General features: G+C 44.3%; 1 protein-coding gene across 1 annotated transcript; it reads right to left on the bottom strand.

The window, feature by feature from the left end:
• Positions 1-630: 630 nt before the first annotated feature.
• LOC124264993 lies at positions 631-13,254 on the bottom strand. The gene is made up of 4 exons (XM_046699772.1): positions 13,116-13,254; positions 11,503-11,917; positions 4,493-4,660; positions 631-3,420 (listed from the first exon to the last, which is right to left on the bottom strand). The coding sequence occupies exons 2-4, from the start codon at positions 11,912-11,914 to the stop codon at positions 3,356-3,358; spliced, it is 645 nt and encodes a 214-aa protein (XP_046555728.1). The 5' UTR covers positions 11,915-11,917; positions 13,116-13,254; the 3' UTR covers positions 631-3,355.
• Between the last annotated feature and the right edge of the window lie 3,152 nt (positions 13,255-16,406).

Below are 16,406 nucleotides of genomic sequence, written 5' to 3'. Positions count from 1 at the left end.
AACATCATGAACATAAACCTCCCAAAGTCATAAAAAAATATTCAGTCCTGACTTTTCAACAAGTGAAGTGAGTTTTCTAAGAATTGAAAACATATCAGGCCCTGACAACTTCTAGTGAGTGAGTGAGTGAGTGAGTATTGTTTTACCCCGCTTTAAGCAATATTCCAGCAATATCACGGCGGGGGACACCAGAAATGGGTTTCACATGTGGGGAATCGAACCGGGTCTATTGTGAAGTATTTCAAACACTAAAACAGTAGTTCCAAACTTTTTGTGTTTGATTATGTGAAAATATGATCTATTGCTTGGTCGTTTGATCAGGGCAACCAATCTTTGATTATTTCAATTGATTGGAACACCACTGGTACATACAGTGGGAATTTCCTCGTAGAGATTTCTTGACAGTTTTGAACCGAATCACATTATCAGGGCAGCATTTTTATTTTTTGTGCTTCTCATCGCCCGACCGACCCTTCTAATTTTATTGCAGACACACACACCCCAAAAAAACAACAATAAAAAAACAAAACAAAAAAAACCCAAAACTAACAAAAACCAAAAAAACCCCCAAAAAACCACAACAACAACAATTAAAATAACCAAAAAACAACAACATAATAACAAAACAAATCAAAACAAAAAATCAACTTTTTTTCATTTTCCCGTCATATAAAATGTTTATCTATCTAAAATGTTTTAATCAGTTGCTGGCACAAGACCAACTAACTTGAGAAATTGTAGTAAGAATTGCAAAAAATGAGTATCAACATTATTCGGACAATTTTCTCTTTATTAAGGTTTTTTAAAAGTTTTTTTCCCCGACCAACCCATGTTCAGAATTTGGTGGCTACGTGAAACACATAAAAAATGATGCCCTTAGATATTTTAAACAAGACACTATTGCTGACTGATACAAATATGACCATTTTATTAATGGACACCCAAATCCTTTTACAAGCTATGTACAGCTAGGTAAAAACCACGATTTTTATAAATCAAAAAGTAAATTGATGTCTAATATTGAAGATAAGAATAAGAATTATTGCCTGTAATTTAAGCTGTTCAAAGTATTTTTAACATTGATTAATTTTTGGGGTGCACTTATTCTATTTACTGGTGTTCCCAACCGTGATATTGCTGGAATATTGCTAAAAGCAGCATAAAAACTAAACTCACTCTGCATGAGCCTTCCAATGCCTGGTACATTGTTTATAACCTTCCCAGAAAAAGCCAAATGCACAAGAACTTCATAATTTTCAAGAAACGTGAAATTCTTCATGACTTTTCCCAAATATGTGTTATTTTTATTGAACCTCCCAAAGTGATGGTAAAAAATTTGGGTGACCCTATCCTGAATCCCTCTGACCATCCAAACCTACAACAAATGACCAGTCCCTTTGGTCAGCAAGTCTGATCTAGCGTATAGAATGTAACATAGCTGCAGCCAAGCACATTGAGGTGAATATGGGGTAATGGATACAATAACAAAACAGCTGTTTAGGTATTAGTCATAATTCAATTAAACAATAACAAAATGTTATTCCTTCAGGGATATATCTTGCAGAATATTGGCCAACACCTATCTGAATAAAACCATCGTGTTTTATGTTCTGAAGTTTACAGCCTCACTAACAGAACACTCAAATGGAATGCAGTCACATGATATCACTCAAGAATTTCATGAAAGGAATTTGAACATCTGAATGGTTTTATTTTGAGGAATTAAATGGCCTTAAATGGACCATTTGTTTATTTGGACTTATTAGTAGGGCCTCTGAAGTGACCATTTCACAGTTCACATTATTTTGTTATTTTTTGTTTGTTTCATAATGGGGCAGATGACATCAATGTATCATAAAGGTCTAGGTCTAAAGGACTGTATAATGACGTTCTAGTATAGGATCTTAGTTATTGGATTTTAAGCTCAAGTAGTTAAACTAAATCATGTTTTTTGTTTCATTTTGCAATAGTTCATGTTAACACATGTTTATATTGGAGTGGAATCTGAACGAATCACTGACAGACAGTAACAATAATTACATACTGCATTGAAGTACAGCCTGTTGAAGCAAGTAACACTGACCATGAAAATTGTGCAATACTATTACCTTTACCATTATGTTCGCAAAACACTGTTGCAATACTTCAATCAAACATTCCACGTTAAGGCTGTGTATCATTTATTGATCTGTAAACCATTGGCATACAACCCTACACAATGGGGACGGGGAGCCTGAAAGTATTGTGTAACAACAACTGATAAGATGATGTTGCACACAGAGAGCTATTATGAATTTATGATGTACACACTTGGGCAGAAACCTTCCAGTCAATATATCGCAATATATATTGCAATATCTCTTGAATTATGGCAATATATCGCAATATAAGAATCAGGGCATTATCCAGCCCTACTAAATAATTGCATCTACATATAGCAATAAAAGCAGTGCAACTGGAATTTGACTGGTGCAACTAAGTTTTATCTTAGGTTGCACCTGGTGCAAGTAGGTTAACATCTTTTAAATCAAGTCCTGGCTCCAACTCAACCCTATTTGCATGCAATTTGGTTCACTGACTTTTCAACAAAAGTAATGACCCAACGGCATGTGTCACACAATCCTGCAGCCTGGATACATTTCTGTTCTTTGAGGGGCGGTGGGGTAGCCTAGTGGTTAAAGCGTTCACTCGTCATGCTGAAGACCCGGGTTCAATTCCCCACATGGGTACAAGGTTTGAAGCCCATTTCTGGAGTCCCCCACCGAGATATTGCTGGAATATTGCTAAAAGCCACGTAAAACCAAACTCACTCACTCAGTCCTGTTCTTTGGACATGTTTTGTAGGCAGTGTTAGCTCATCATGGAAATGGCCAGTGACCACATTACTGTCAGTGGTATCTGGTGGTCAGGCTCTCTGACTTGGTTGACACATGTCATTGTGTCCAAAATTGCGTAGATCGATGCTCATGCTGTTGATCACTGGATGGTCTGGTCCAGACTCGATTATTTACAGACAGATGCAACACATCTGGAATATTGCTGAGTGGGGCATTAACCAACAACCAAACCAAAATATATATCTTATATACTTATATAATAGTAACAGATATAGTTTGTAACTATTCTTATCTTAAACTGTCATCTGTATATAGTAATTGGAGCATGTACTATGGTGTGTCACGGTCAATCAATAAAACACTAATCACAGATACCTGTAACACAGGTAAGAGTGCTTCGAGGGAGCGGGAGAGCTTTATATTCTTCCTCTACAATGGTCAGTTCGATGACCTATGGTTGTTTTAATGGCCAGTGGTCAATGCACCATCCGTGCGTCCCCTGGTCACTTGTTCTGGTCCTATCCAGAAAAGGGGGGACACTTATATTGCCTTGACACAGCATCTACCCAGTCCACGATCTTGCCTGGAAAATGGAAGGAGAATCATTTGAAAGAAACAAAGAAACATTCTCTCTGTATTACAGATGGGGAATGGACAAAATCCCACCCAGACAAAATTCCATAGGACAAAATTTCTTTGGACAAAATCCCACACCAAAATGACCAACATAGGACAAAATCCCATTTTTGTATTTATCACCAGTTTTAATTAGCATGTTTTCATGACAGAAGGCAATGAGATAAGTTGATTTGCATGTTTTCCATGATTCCGTACCAGAGGCCAGTGGCTGCATTGATGACTTGTATTCATGTGTCTGTGATGATGACAGTTTTTATTAGTGTTCCAAAATAGAAGTATTGAAGGGCAATAAGGGAGGACAGAACTCACTCCTAAATAAAATTGTGATTGAAACCAGTTTGGCAAACACCGATAACACTGGGTCGTTTCACCCTGAGTAGTTTCAACCGGGTCGTTTCATCCCAATTCCAAACTAGGCCGATTCATCCCATATTAGGGGTTGTTTCACCCCTAGTCAAGAGATGTTTCACCATACTAATTAAGTAGACATGGAGAATGGTATAAATGCTTTAATGTGCTAATCCTCATCTCATCTCACCTCACCTCACCAGGCTTAAAACATTTAAATAAGTCAACACTGAGTTAGACATTACACTTGCATTTCTGCCATGGTGACTGCATGTATGGAGATCTGCCTCAGCTGCCTCTGTTCGTCAGTCTGCATGTTGTTACACAGTGCTCTTATAGACCCACCCGTATATACCCACAGGCATTTGATAAATAATGTTTAATTGATACCTTTTAAATATCCAATGAGTAAATTTAATTGTATTCATACGTGGTCAATCGGTCACTTTAATTAGCGGTCCTAAACTGCCATTTAAGTACAGATTTGATGAGCTCTCAGCCAATCAGAATCAGAATCAGAATCACACAATATCGTGCAAGAATATCCAATTGGGATATTCCCATTTATATATGGGTGTTGCCTTAATTAATCCCTAGTCCAGTGTCTGAAAATTGGGATGTCTAACTTATGGGATGTCTTACTAATGGGCATAAATTGCCCAGCTTACCCAAGGCATCCATTTCTTTCACCAGCTGAAACAAGTCATCCACCCCAGCTGGACGTGTGGGTCGTGGTGCTGGACGAGTGGATGCTGGATGGTGGTCAATGCTTGTTCTTGCGTTCCTCTTGGTGTCCACCCGACTTTGCCCTTGTGAATTTCCAAACAGGAAGCGTTCTGGAAAATAATGAACAAAATAATGAACAGTTAATTTAGACATAACTGAAGAATTTGTGAAATAGGTGTGTGTGTGTGTGTGTGTGTGTGTGTGTGTGTGTGTGTGTGTGTGTGTGTGTGTGTGTGTGTGTGTGTGTGTGTGTGTGTGTGTGTGTGTGTGTGTGTGTGTGTGTGTGTGTGTGTGTGTGTGTGTGTGTGTGTGTGTGTGTGTTTAATTAAACTTTTACCCCCTCAGTGGGATTCATAGGTCTGAGATCAACCACGTATTTCCCTTACATTGAGCAGCATGTGTTCTTAGTGACAGGATCGGTGTTCTTAGTGACAGGATCGATGTTCAAGCATTACCTTTACAGTGAGTGAGTGAGTGAGAGTGAGTGAGTGAGTATGGTTTTACGCCACTTTTAGCAACATTATTGGCCCCTATGGCGAGAAAAGTCTCTCATGCTATCAACCATTGGCCTGGGTCAGATTTACAGGGAGAGGGTGAGTTTAGTTTTATGCTGCACTCAGCAATATTCCAGCCATATGGCGGCAGTCTGTAAATAATCGAGTCTGGACCAGATAATGCAGCAAGAGCATCGATCTTGGCGATTGGGACACGATGACATGTGTCAACCAAGTCAGCGAGCCTGACCACCCTCTGACGACAAGCATGGGGTACTGAAGATCAACCTGGACCTTCACGGGTCGGGTCGGGTCGGGTCGAGTTGTGTTGTGTTGTGTTGTTGTGTAGTGTTGTGTTGTCTTGTGTTGTGTTGTGTTGTGTAGTGTGTGTGGGCGTGGGCGTGGGTGCAAAATATTACACAGAAATACACAACAAGTTTGAATTAACAAATAATATAGATAGGACTATTCTGGAATTTTACAAGTTTTCAGAGTGTGACATGTGCTTCACAACTCCCCACACCCCACCCAATAATTGTGACAAAAGATTATTAAATCTTATGCAAAGTGATTCGGAATTATTCTAAAACTTTTTTAAGTCAACATATTACTTACAAGACACTACATTTATGAGGCTGGAGGCCAGTCTATACACTTCAGAAACCCGGATCCTCAATCAGTGAGTGAGTGAGTTAAAATTTAATGTCACATCGGCAATATTTCAGCCATATCGTGACTAAAACTAGTACAGATAATATATAAAACCCTGTCAATGAAGGACAGTAAAACCACTAGAGTATCACAAAATGAGTTAAAACTAGCTAGCATATATCTTTTAAAAGTACAAAACTATTTTTGGACAATACAATGTAAAAATGGGCTATAGATCGCCAACAACTGAAGGTAGATCACCACACCAGAAACCATGGGGGATCCTCAATCAGGACAGACCACAGAATCAAACATGAGCTGAGAAGATTGCATAGAATTTATACTTGTTTAATTATCTCACACTGGGTGTGGGTGTGGTGTAGTGAGGGTGTGGTGTTGTGTGGTGTGGTGTAGTGAGGGTGTGTTGTAGTGAGGGTGTGTTGTAGTGAGGGTGTGGTGTGCGTGTGGTGTGGGTGTGTTGTGTTGTGTTGTGGGTGCTGGTGTGATGTGGTGTAGTGAGGGTGCGGTGTCGCGTGTGTGGTAGTGGGGTGTGTGTGTGGTGTGGGTGTGTGAGGGGTGTGGTGTGGTGTGGTGTGTAGGTGTGGTGTGGTGTGGTGTAGTGTGTTGTGTGGTGTGGGTGTGTTGTGTTGTGGGTGCTGGTGTGGTGTGGTGTAGTGAGGGTGTGTGGTGTATGTGTGGTGTGGATGTGACCTAGTGAGGGTGTTTGTGCGTGTGGTGTGGTGTGGTGTGGGTGTGTTGTGTTGTGGGTGCTGGTGTGGTGTGGTGTAGTGAGGGTGTGGTGTGTGTGTGTGTGTGTGATGTGTGGTGTGTTAAGTGAGGGTGTGGGTGTTGGTGTGGTGTGGTGTGTGTAGTGAAGGGTGTGGTGTGCGTGTGGTGTGGTGTGGTGTGGGTGTGTTGTGTTGTGGGTGCTGGTGTGGTGTGGTGTAGTGAGGGTGTGGTGTATGTGGGTGTGGTGTGGATGTGATGTGGTAGTGAGGGTGTGGTGTATGTGTGGTGTGGTGTGGTGTGGTGTGGTGTAATGTGGGTGGTTGTTGTGTTGTTGTGTGGTGTGGTGTGGTGTGGTGTAGTGAGGGTGTTTGTGTGCGTGTGGTGTGGTGTGGTGTGGTGTTATGGGTGTTGTGTTGTGTGGTGCTGGTGTGATGTGGTGTAGTGAGGTGCGGTGTATGGTAGTGTGGTGTGGTGTGTGGTGTGTGTGTGGTGTGGTGTGTGAGTGTGTAGTGTGTGTGGTGTGGGTGTAGTGTGGGTAGTGTGGTGTGGTGTGGTGTGGTGTGGTGTGGGTGTGTTAAATTGTGGGTGCTGGTGTGGTGTGGTGTAGTGAAGGTGTGGTGTATGCGTGTGGTGTGGTGTGGGTGTGTTGTGTTGTGGGTGCTGGTGTGGTGTGGTGTGTAGTGAGGGTGTGGTGTATGTGTGGTGTGGATGCTGACCCTAGTGTGGGGTGTTTGTGTGTGGTGTGGTGTGGTGTGGTGTATGTGTGTGTGTGTTGTGTTGTGGGTGCTGGTGTGATGTGGTGTAGTGAGGGTGTGGTGTGCGTGTGGTGTGGGTGTGATGTAGTGAGGGGTGTGTGTATGCGTGTGGTGTGGTGTGGTGTAGTGAGGGTGTATGTGTGGTGTGCACGTGTGGTGTGGGTGTGATGTGAGTGTATGAGGTGTGGTGTATGCGTGTGGTGTGGTGTGGTGTAGTGAGGTGTGTGGTGTGCGTGTGGTGTGGGTGTGATGTAGTGAGGGTGTGGTGTGGTGTGTGTGTGTGGTGTGGTGTAGTGTGGTGTGTGTGGTGTGCGTGTGTGGTGTGGGTGTGTTGTGTTGTGTGGTGCTGGGTGTGGTGTGATGTAGTGAGGGTGTGATGTGGTGTGGAGTGCTGGTGTGATGTGGTGTAGTGAGGGTGTGGTGTGATGTGGTGTAGTGTGAGGGTGTGTGGTGTATGCGTGTGTGGTGTGGGTGTGTTGTGTGTTGTGGGTGCTGGGGTGGTGTGATGTGTAGTGAGGGTGTGTTTGTGTGTGTGGTGAATGGGTGTGGTGTATGAGTGTGGTGTGGTGTGGTGTGGTGTAGTGTGGGTGGTGTATGTATGTAGTGAGGTGTAGTGTGTGTGGTGTGTTGTAGGTGCTGGTGTGATCTGGTGTAGTGAGGGGTGTAGTGAGTGTGTATGCGTGTGGTGTGGGTGTGGCGTAGTGAGGGGTGTAGTGTGCGTGTGGTGTGTGTAGTGTGGGTGTGTTGTGTTGTGGGTGCTGGTGTGGTGTGGGTGTGGTTATGCGTGTGGTGTGGTGTGCGTGTGTTGTGGTGTGGGTGTGTTGTGTTGTGGTGTAGTGAGGGGTGTGGTATGCGTGTGGTGTGGATGTGATGTAGTGAAGGTGTGTGTGGTGTGGATGTGTTGCGTGTGGTGTGGTGTGGGTGTGTTGTGTTGTGGGTGCTGGTGTGGTGTGGTGTAGTGAGGGTGTGTGGTGCGTGTGGTGTGGATGTGGTGTACATACATGTGGTGTGGTGTGTGTTGTGATGTGGTGTGGTGTAGGTGTGTGGTGTGGTGTGGTGTAGTGAGGTGTGTGGGTGTATGTACGTGTGTGTGGTGTGGTGTGAGTGAAAGGTGTGGTGCGTGTGGTGGTGGGTGTGTTGTGATGTGGTGTGGTGAGAGGGTGTGGTGTGGTGTGGTGTAGTGAGGTGTGTGGGTGTAATGTGGTGTATGTGTGGTGTGGTGTGGTGTAATTATGCGTGTGGTGTGGGTGTTGTTTGTGATGTGTGTAGTTGGTGTAGCGTGTTGTAGGTGTGTGTGTGCGTGTGGTGTGGTGTGATGTAGTGTGAGGGTGTGGTATGCGTGTGGTGTGGTGTGGGTGTGTTGTGTTGTGGGTGCTGGTGTGATGTGGTGTAGTGAGGGTGTGTATGCGTGTGTGGTGTGGATGTGATGTAGTGAAAGGTGTGAATTATGCGTGTGGTGTGGTGTGGAGTGTGTTGTGTTGTGGGTGCTGGTGTGGTGTGGTGTGTAGTGAGGGTGTGTGGTGTGCGTGTGGTGTGGATGTGATGTAGTGAAGGTGTGGTGTAGTGCACGTGTGGTGTGGTGTGGGTGTGTTGTGTTGTGGGTGCTGGTGTGGTGTGGTGTAGTGAGGTGTGGTGTACGTGTGGTGTGGATGTGATGTAGTGAAGGTGTGGTGTGCGTGTGGTGTGGGTGTGTTGTGTTGTGGGTGCTGGTGTGGTGTGGTGTAGTGAGGGTGTAGTGTATGTGTGGTGTGGTGTGGTGTAGTGAGGGTGTGGTGTACGTGTGGTGTGGGTGTGTTGTGGTGTGGTGTAGTGAAGGTGTAGTGTATGTGTGGTGTGGTGGGTGTGTCCAGGTGTGTGGTATGGTATAGGTGTGGGTGTGGTGTGGTGTGGTGTGGGTGTGTAGGTGTGGTGTGTGTGGTGTGGTGTGGTGTGGTGTGGTGTGGGTGTGGTGTATGGTGTGGTGGTGTAATGTGGTGTGGGTGTCCAGGTGTGTGTGTGTAATGTGTGTGTGTGTGTGTGTGTGTGGTGTGTGTGTGTGTGTGTGTGTGTGTGTGTGTGTGTGTGTGTGTGGTGCAGTAAGGTGTGTTGTGTTTGTGGGGGGAGGTGTGGTGTGAGTGGTGGGAAAGGTGTGTGGTGTGTGGTTGTATATTGCATTTCACTTGCAGGTGTGTGTGTTTGGATTTCGTGGTTGTCTGTCCTCACTAATCACTTTTTTTCTCATGGAGTGAGATTAAGTCCCTTGGGTCAGTATTCATAAGTGTTTAAAACCCGGGAAGATGTACTCTCCTAGCATTAGATCAAGATTATGTGAGCAATACATACCAGTGACATTATACTATACACCCTCTCATCACATATCTTTCAGAAACTTTACATCTGTGTATGGCGGTAGTGAACTCACTGTGACATCTCACACATGCTCTCACTCACACACTTCGCACACTGGCATCACAGGCTCTGATTTTCCGAGATAAGGACAAAACAGAAAGAACAAAAATGAATGTATGACAGAAAAATCATTTTGACTATTTACCCTCAGAGTCATCAAAATCTCTCATTTTCACCTTTGTTAGCCATATTTGTATACTTTAATATTCCAGAAGTACAAAATACAATGTGCAACTAAACTGACATTACATTTAGGTCCCTTGTACAATAACACAAATAATGCGGCCTCAGCACTTCTGGTTGGGCCAAGAGTCGATCATACAATCCTTCAAATTAAATCATAAGCATTAAATCCTTATTTTAAGCTGATCAATATATCTTTGTGTTTTTTCATAATACTTTATTGTCATGTAAACCTACAAAAGTAGTTTAACTTACACTAAAACGTATCAGGTGGTGGCATAGCCTAGTGGTTAAAGCATTCGCTCTTCACTCAGTAGACCTGTGTTTGATTCCCCACATGGATACAATATGTGAAGCCCATTTGAGATTACCTGCTATGATATTGCTTGAATATTGCTAAAACCTCACTAACTCATTCAGTGAACCTTATGGGGGCTATTGATCACTGGATTGTCTGGTCCAGACTTGATTATTTACAGACCTCCCCCATATAGCTGGAATATTGCTGAGTGCGGCGTAAAACTAAACACACACGCAAAACATACACAACACAACGCAACACAGAACAACACACACAAACACAACACAACACAACACAACACAACACACAACACAACACAACACAACAGACACACATTCCTACCTTATAAGCAACACAGACCACACTTAGGCTGACAGAAGTAGTTTGTGAATTTCTATACCACAGTTATGGTATTAGGAAAAGCAAAATTTATGGATGATGAAGGAGCAAGCATACACTCTGAGATGTTGTGTTATTCACAAGAAAGATGTTGACATCCCTAAATCTTGCTTTTCTTATGCATTCCACTTCTAAATGCCCTTCAAAGATTTGAGTTATGGTATAAATTATTATTAACCCAAGGAATTATCAAATCTGTTTGAGGGACTGACCATTTCATATTAGAGGTGGCCTGGGAATTTTCCCCAAAAAATATTTTTCAGCTTCAGGCTGTAGGAAATATAGAAGAATTCATTCGCCACGAAAAAGAAATAGTTTTTCAGGCTGTGGGGTTGAACCAGCCTCACCATAGAGACCGAGTTGACATGTAGGTTATATTGACGTCATATTTATAACAATGCACTTCTGCTAAAACCCTGGGTGCTAAATAAATATTAAAGCCTTTTCCTTCTATTACATCGTCTCTCCTTGAAGGGGCGGTGGGATAGCCTAGTGGTTAAAGCGGTCACTCGTTGGGCAGAAGGGCCGGGTTCGATTCCCCACATGGATATAATGTGTGCAGCCCATTTCTGGTGTCCCCTACCGTGATATGCTGGAATATTGCTAAAAGTGGCATGAAATCCTTACTTGTAACAAATTCTGGTGATTAAGCGGAGATAATAGAAAATGGAAATTGTGGAACTTTGATTGTACATTACAGGAGGGGTAGTTACCATTACTGAAGCAGATTAAATTCTTCATTCCATTTGACTCTCACTATATAATTATAAGCAGCAACAATTCTGTGAATACATCATAAAAAACATAATATTTTTCAAATTTTTTTTACATCTGGTCAACCATGCAAAACCATCTATCTTGATGTGAGTGAGTGAGTGAGTATGGTTTTACGAAACTTTTAGCAATATTCAGGCAATATCGACGGCAGGAGACACCAGAAATGGGCTCACACATTGTACCCATGCGGGGAATGGAACCTGGGTGATGAGCGAACGCTTTAACCACTAGGATACCCCACTGCTCTTGATATGAAGACATAACAGCTCACATACCTTCCATCAAATCCTTCAGTCCAATACGAGGGTCCTCCCTCACTGGTCCATCCTCAAGAACAGAAATGAGGGTACCCATGCTATCAGGAATCCTCTTCTTCACATAAAGATGCACATCAACTGTGGATGTATTGAGTGGAACCTCTTCTATCCACACATGGTGCCTCACTACCACCTGGTCACTGCTGGACGATATCTCAGTGGACTCCACTCTGACCTTCACCCCTGGAGGGGGGTCAGGTTGAACTGGGCGGGGCTCGTTTGCCTCGTATATATGGACCATGGTGTTTATCCGAAGGACGTGATTCGGAGGCACTTGGAGAATATGAATGTCATTTGTGTAGTTTATTGTTTGAACGAATACACGTGGGGGGTTACAGTGAGGGCAGGGACGTTTGTCTTCCTTCCCCATGATCTGACAAAACACAACAGAAAAAATATACATCAAGAATAACATATTCTATGGATTGACAACATCTTTTTTGCAATAGATGCAATGTTTTGATGCAGATGCTGACAGCGCCATGAAGCAAGTGACACACCATATTATTGCTCTAAAGATAAATTTGTCGAATTCTGATTGGTCAAAAGCCAAAGCATACATCTATTAAAGCAAAGGCAGATTTGCCAGGGTGTACAAACCGTACATCCGTCAAATCTGTCATGTGACACACCACACTCGTTGTACAAATGACCTTGACCTTAGATGGAATGTAGCTGCCAAAAAGCTGACTGCTTCGAAATTTAGAGTTGGCATACATAATTATGAGTATAAACAGAGTAATAAACTGTTTGCCATTATTTCTTATTTGTTTGAGTGAATTTCACTTGCCGTTTATCAAAACCTATATTCGATCATTTTTATCATAAACTAAAAGACATCACAAGTTATCTCCCTTTATGACCCTTGGTAAATATCATCGCGAAACGTTTTGCGTCTTATTCTGCTGAAGATTGAATGTTGTTTTAGGTCATAAATTCGTCAGTGTTTTGAAAGGGTGTACATGACTGTACGACCCTTGTAAATTCCGTATTTCATGAGGCGCAGCAATATTCCAGCAATAACATGGTGGAGGACACCGGACATAGGCTTCACACACTGTACCCATGTGTGGAATCGAACCCGAGCCGATGGCGTGACAAGCGATTGGCGTAACCACTAGGCTACCCAACTGCCCCATTTGGGAACAGAATCACGGCCAAACCATTTTCAGTTGCAGTTATTTTGCAATATTGTGCACGTTTGCCTGAAACAAATTTCTATAATGCCACGTAGTTTTATTGATCTGTACTGTACAGGCAGTTTCCCCAATCTGAGGCTCGCCAGATCATAACGCACTGTACATGTCGTCAACCCGTGAACACCCGGGTAAGAATTGGTGTTCAGCAACCCATGGTCAATCAGCGTAAATATTTGTACTTGCAGCCGTACATGTAGATAACAAACAACATTAATTTTTGCTTCAGGAGGATGTGAGTTAGGTTCAGTTACAAGTGCGCGTTGACAAAATGGCGAAACCGACTTCAGCTTGAGTTCAATCTGACCGTGTTTGAAAGTGTTGTCTGCGCAACAACAAAGCCATGCAATTAAATATGTGTTGAAATTAACTTACATTCGGTAGAGGTACAGCTGAGATGTTGACAATACAGATCTATCCCACTGTCTCCATGTGAAGCGGGCGACCCTCAACTCCAAGGCTTCCCGAATCGTCTATTCGGGGAATTCCCTTCCGTATCACGTGACATTACCTATGACGCGTTACTATAAATACTCTATCAGTATTGGGTTTTCCCGAGGGTGCTTTTGCGGTGGTAATATGGAAACTTACCTGGGGAAAGTCAAGTTTACCTGAAACGAATTCAAAACACGCTTGTTTGCTTACTCTAAACTGAGCACAAAGCACAAAATGAGTACAATAATACGTAACCCATGTTCCAACATTTTGTATGGCCGTGCATATTTGGAGTTAGGGAATCTTCTTGTTTCCATGTTCTGTTGTCGCGAGAAGTTTCTCGGGTTTTTTACTGTGCACCTATCATAAAAGTGTGAACATGACTAATGCGTTTTTGTCTTGCTTTTTCCTATTATACATGTTGAAATCTGGAAAATTAATTGTTGAATCACGACGAAACCCATTCGTGACCAACTCGTGTTATTCCGGTACACGCCGAATCGCGAGGTTACGGAAAGGGGCGAGTGGTGACGAATGGCCCTGAAGTGGTACCAAATTAAACTGTCCCGATTTCAGTGAGTGAGTGAGTATGGTTTAACGCCGCTTTTAACAATACTCCCGCAATACCACTGCTGGGGACACCAGGAATGGGCTTCACACATTGTACCCATGTGGGGAATCGAACCCGCTGCGTTTCTATGTTCGACTAAACGGATCGGGTGGTCTACTTTTTAAAAAATTTGAGGTAATAAATTTAAAACGCGTTCGGTTTTAGTGAGTGGGTGCGTATGGCTTCACGCCGCTTTTAGCAATATTCAAGCAATATCATGACGTTGGACATAGAAAATTGGCGTCACACATTTTACCCATGTGGGGAATCGAACCTGGATCTTCGGTGTGACCAGCGGCCGCTTTAACCATTAATCTACCCCACCGCCACCACATTCGGTTTTAAATTAAATTTAGAGCTATTATAATTCCGTAAACACAAAAGGTTTATCCCCTTAGAGTAGTGAACAACGTTACCCTGGCGGGATTTTCAAGATGGCGGCACATCCGGTCAGGGGGAGGTAACTCGGGGTTCCGGTTCCGGTGTGTGCGCACGCATCGCGATGTCGTCACGACGGGTTCAGGTGTGTGCGCGCGCATGACGATGACGTCATCTTCGGGCCAAGATGGCGGACGCGTTTCAAGATGGCGGCCAAGATGGCGGACGCGTTTCAAGATGGCGGCGCATCCGGTGGGATTACGTGAGATCTCGCGGGATCTCGTGGAATCTCGCGGGATCTCGCGAGCGTAGACGCATTTCAAGATGGCGGACGGACGAGCGGCGGATGGGAAGGAGAGGGAGGAAAGGAGAGGGAAGGAGAGGGAGGGAGGGTGGTGAGGGGACGATGGCATTGCTAGAGAAGTGTGTGGTTCAAGCATGGGATGAGGCAAAGTAGAGTGTACGCCGAACGGTGATGAAGCCAGTTACACCATCAACAACATCTATCTGGAGTTCGACATGGTCACTAGCCCGGAGCTGGCAATGCAGGTTCGAAACTAGTACTCGGGGAAGGTGGCCATCCTGTACGATAGGGTCCTGAGGCATAGAGCAATCAATCGGGACAAGAGCGACTCGCTGGGGAACATCAACCTAAACGTGTCGGCGCGATCGATGAAAGGTATCCTGATCGTCCCTGTGGAGGATTACGAGCCGTTCCGAAGGGACAGCGAGAAGTTTTTCAACCCCGAGATTGAAAAGGTGGAAGTGACCACTGAGGGCGTGCCCAACCAGCTGTTCAGCGCGCCGGTATGAGGGCGCACCAGCAGTGGGATGAGATAATGAAACTACCGACCCGGCACCAACACATCATCAAGGACCTGGACCTATCCTCTGTGCAGATCGGTGAATACCTGACCACCAAGTACGCGCTATGGTTGGACATGCGATCCACGGATGACGATAAATTGCATGGCAGCAGTTTGCCGCATCGACAACGGCAGCGAGGGGATAACAATCCAGATTACAAAGAAGGCTCAACCCTCGGGCAAGTTGAAATTATATCTGTACGTGATTATGAACGCGCAACTTAATATAGAGAATGGGAGATTCGTGCAAGCCATCTATTGATTTGCCTGCCGGCAAGCCATCTACCGACAACGGCAACGAGGGGATAACAATCCAGATTACCAAGAAGGCTTGGAATCTAGTTGGAAACTCAGTTACTCAGTTTCAGTGAATGGAAACCAACTGGATTCCCCATTTACCCAGTATACGGATGGTTTCCAGATTTCAGGAAACCAAGTCATTTTTGTAGTGAAGAGGTACAAGTATGCCCTAACCGTCGTGGATGTGGCCAGTCGCTACAAGGAAGCCGAACCCTTGACCGCGAAAGACTCGGCCTAGGTAGCCCGCGGATTCGAACGCATGTACAAACGCAGTCTGCTGACGTGGCCCACAGAGCTGCAAGTCGACCCCGGGCGGGAGTTCATGGGTGCCGTGTCACACCTGCTAGACAAACATGATACCAAGGTCAGGCGTGGCACAGCCGGGGCTCATCGCAGCCAAGCCATAGTTGAGAGATTCAATAGGACTTTGGCTGAGCTCTTATTCGGGCATGAGTATGCGAGAGAGATGGCCAACCCGGGGAAACAATCGACTGAATGGGTAGCGTGGCTACCTCAGGTGGTGTCGGCCATCAACCACGAAATCACCCGTCTCACCGGCAAGAAACCAGCTGACGCTATCAAACTAAAATCAATAGTGGCTGAGTCGGCTGCACCATCGCGTGGGAAGGAGAAACAGATACCAGATAGGGCCCTAGTGAGGTACCTCTACCAGCCGGGGGAACACGAAGGGGACACTCGGAAACGAGCCACCGATCCGATATGGTCAGTCAAAACTTACAACATAGATAAAGTGGACATCAAAGCCGACGAGCCGAACTTGTACTACTTGAGAGATGGGCCAGGGAGAGGTTTTGTTAAAGAGGAATTATTAGTCATACCGTACGGCACAATGTTACCCCCCAAGCAAAATATTTAACACTTACCAAGTAATCCCAATAGTATCCTGTAACCAACTGTTTCCTGTCAACACGACATAGGGTAATCACAATAGTGCCATGTGATCAGGAAAGTGCTAGTTCGCGGTCAAAGTGACACTATTGTGTCACGTGGGGTCGGGAAGTTAACTGGGGGTTCAAAAGTAGAATATACAATTGGGGCGAGATCTAAGGGCCTGAC

This window comes from Haliotis rubra, unplaced genomic scaffold (assembly GCF_003918875.1).
Source record: "Haliotis rubra isolate DU_JTF1 unplaced genomic scaffold, ASM391887v1 Scf955, whole genome shotgun sequence".
NCBI lineage: Eukaryota > Metazoa > Mollusca > Gastropoda > Lepetellida > Haliotidae > Haliotis > Haliotis rubra.
This window is presented reverse-complemented; position numbering and strand designations above follow the sequence as displayed.

Coding starts and splice junctions, on each gene's coding strand:
- LOC124264993 (XM_046699772.1), bottom strand. CDS start 11,914: ATGGGGAAGGAAGACAAACGTCCCTGCCCTCACTGTAACCCCCCACGT. Junction 4,661..11,502: donor ACTGAAGGATTTGATGGAAG/GTATGTGAGCTG, acceptor ATTATTTTCCAG/AACGCTTCCTGTTTGGAAAT. Junction 3,421..4,492: donor GAAAGAAATGGATGCCTTGG/GTAAGCTGGGCA, acceptor TCCATTTTCCAG/GCAAGATCGTGGACTGGGTA.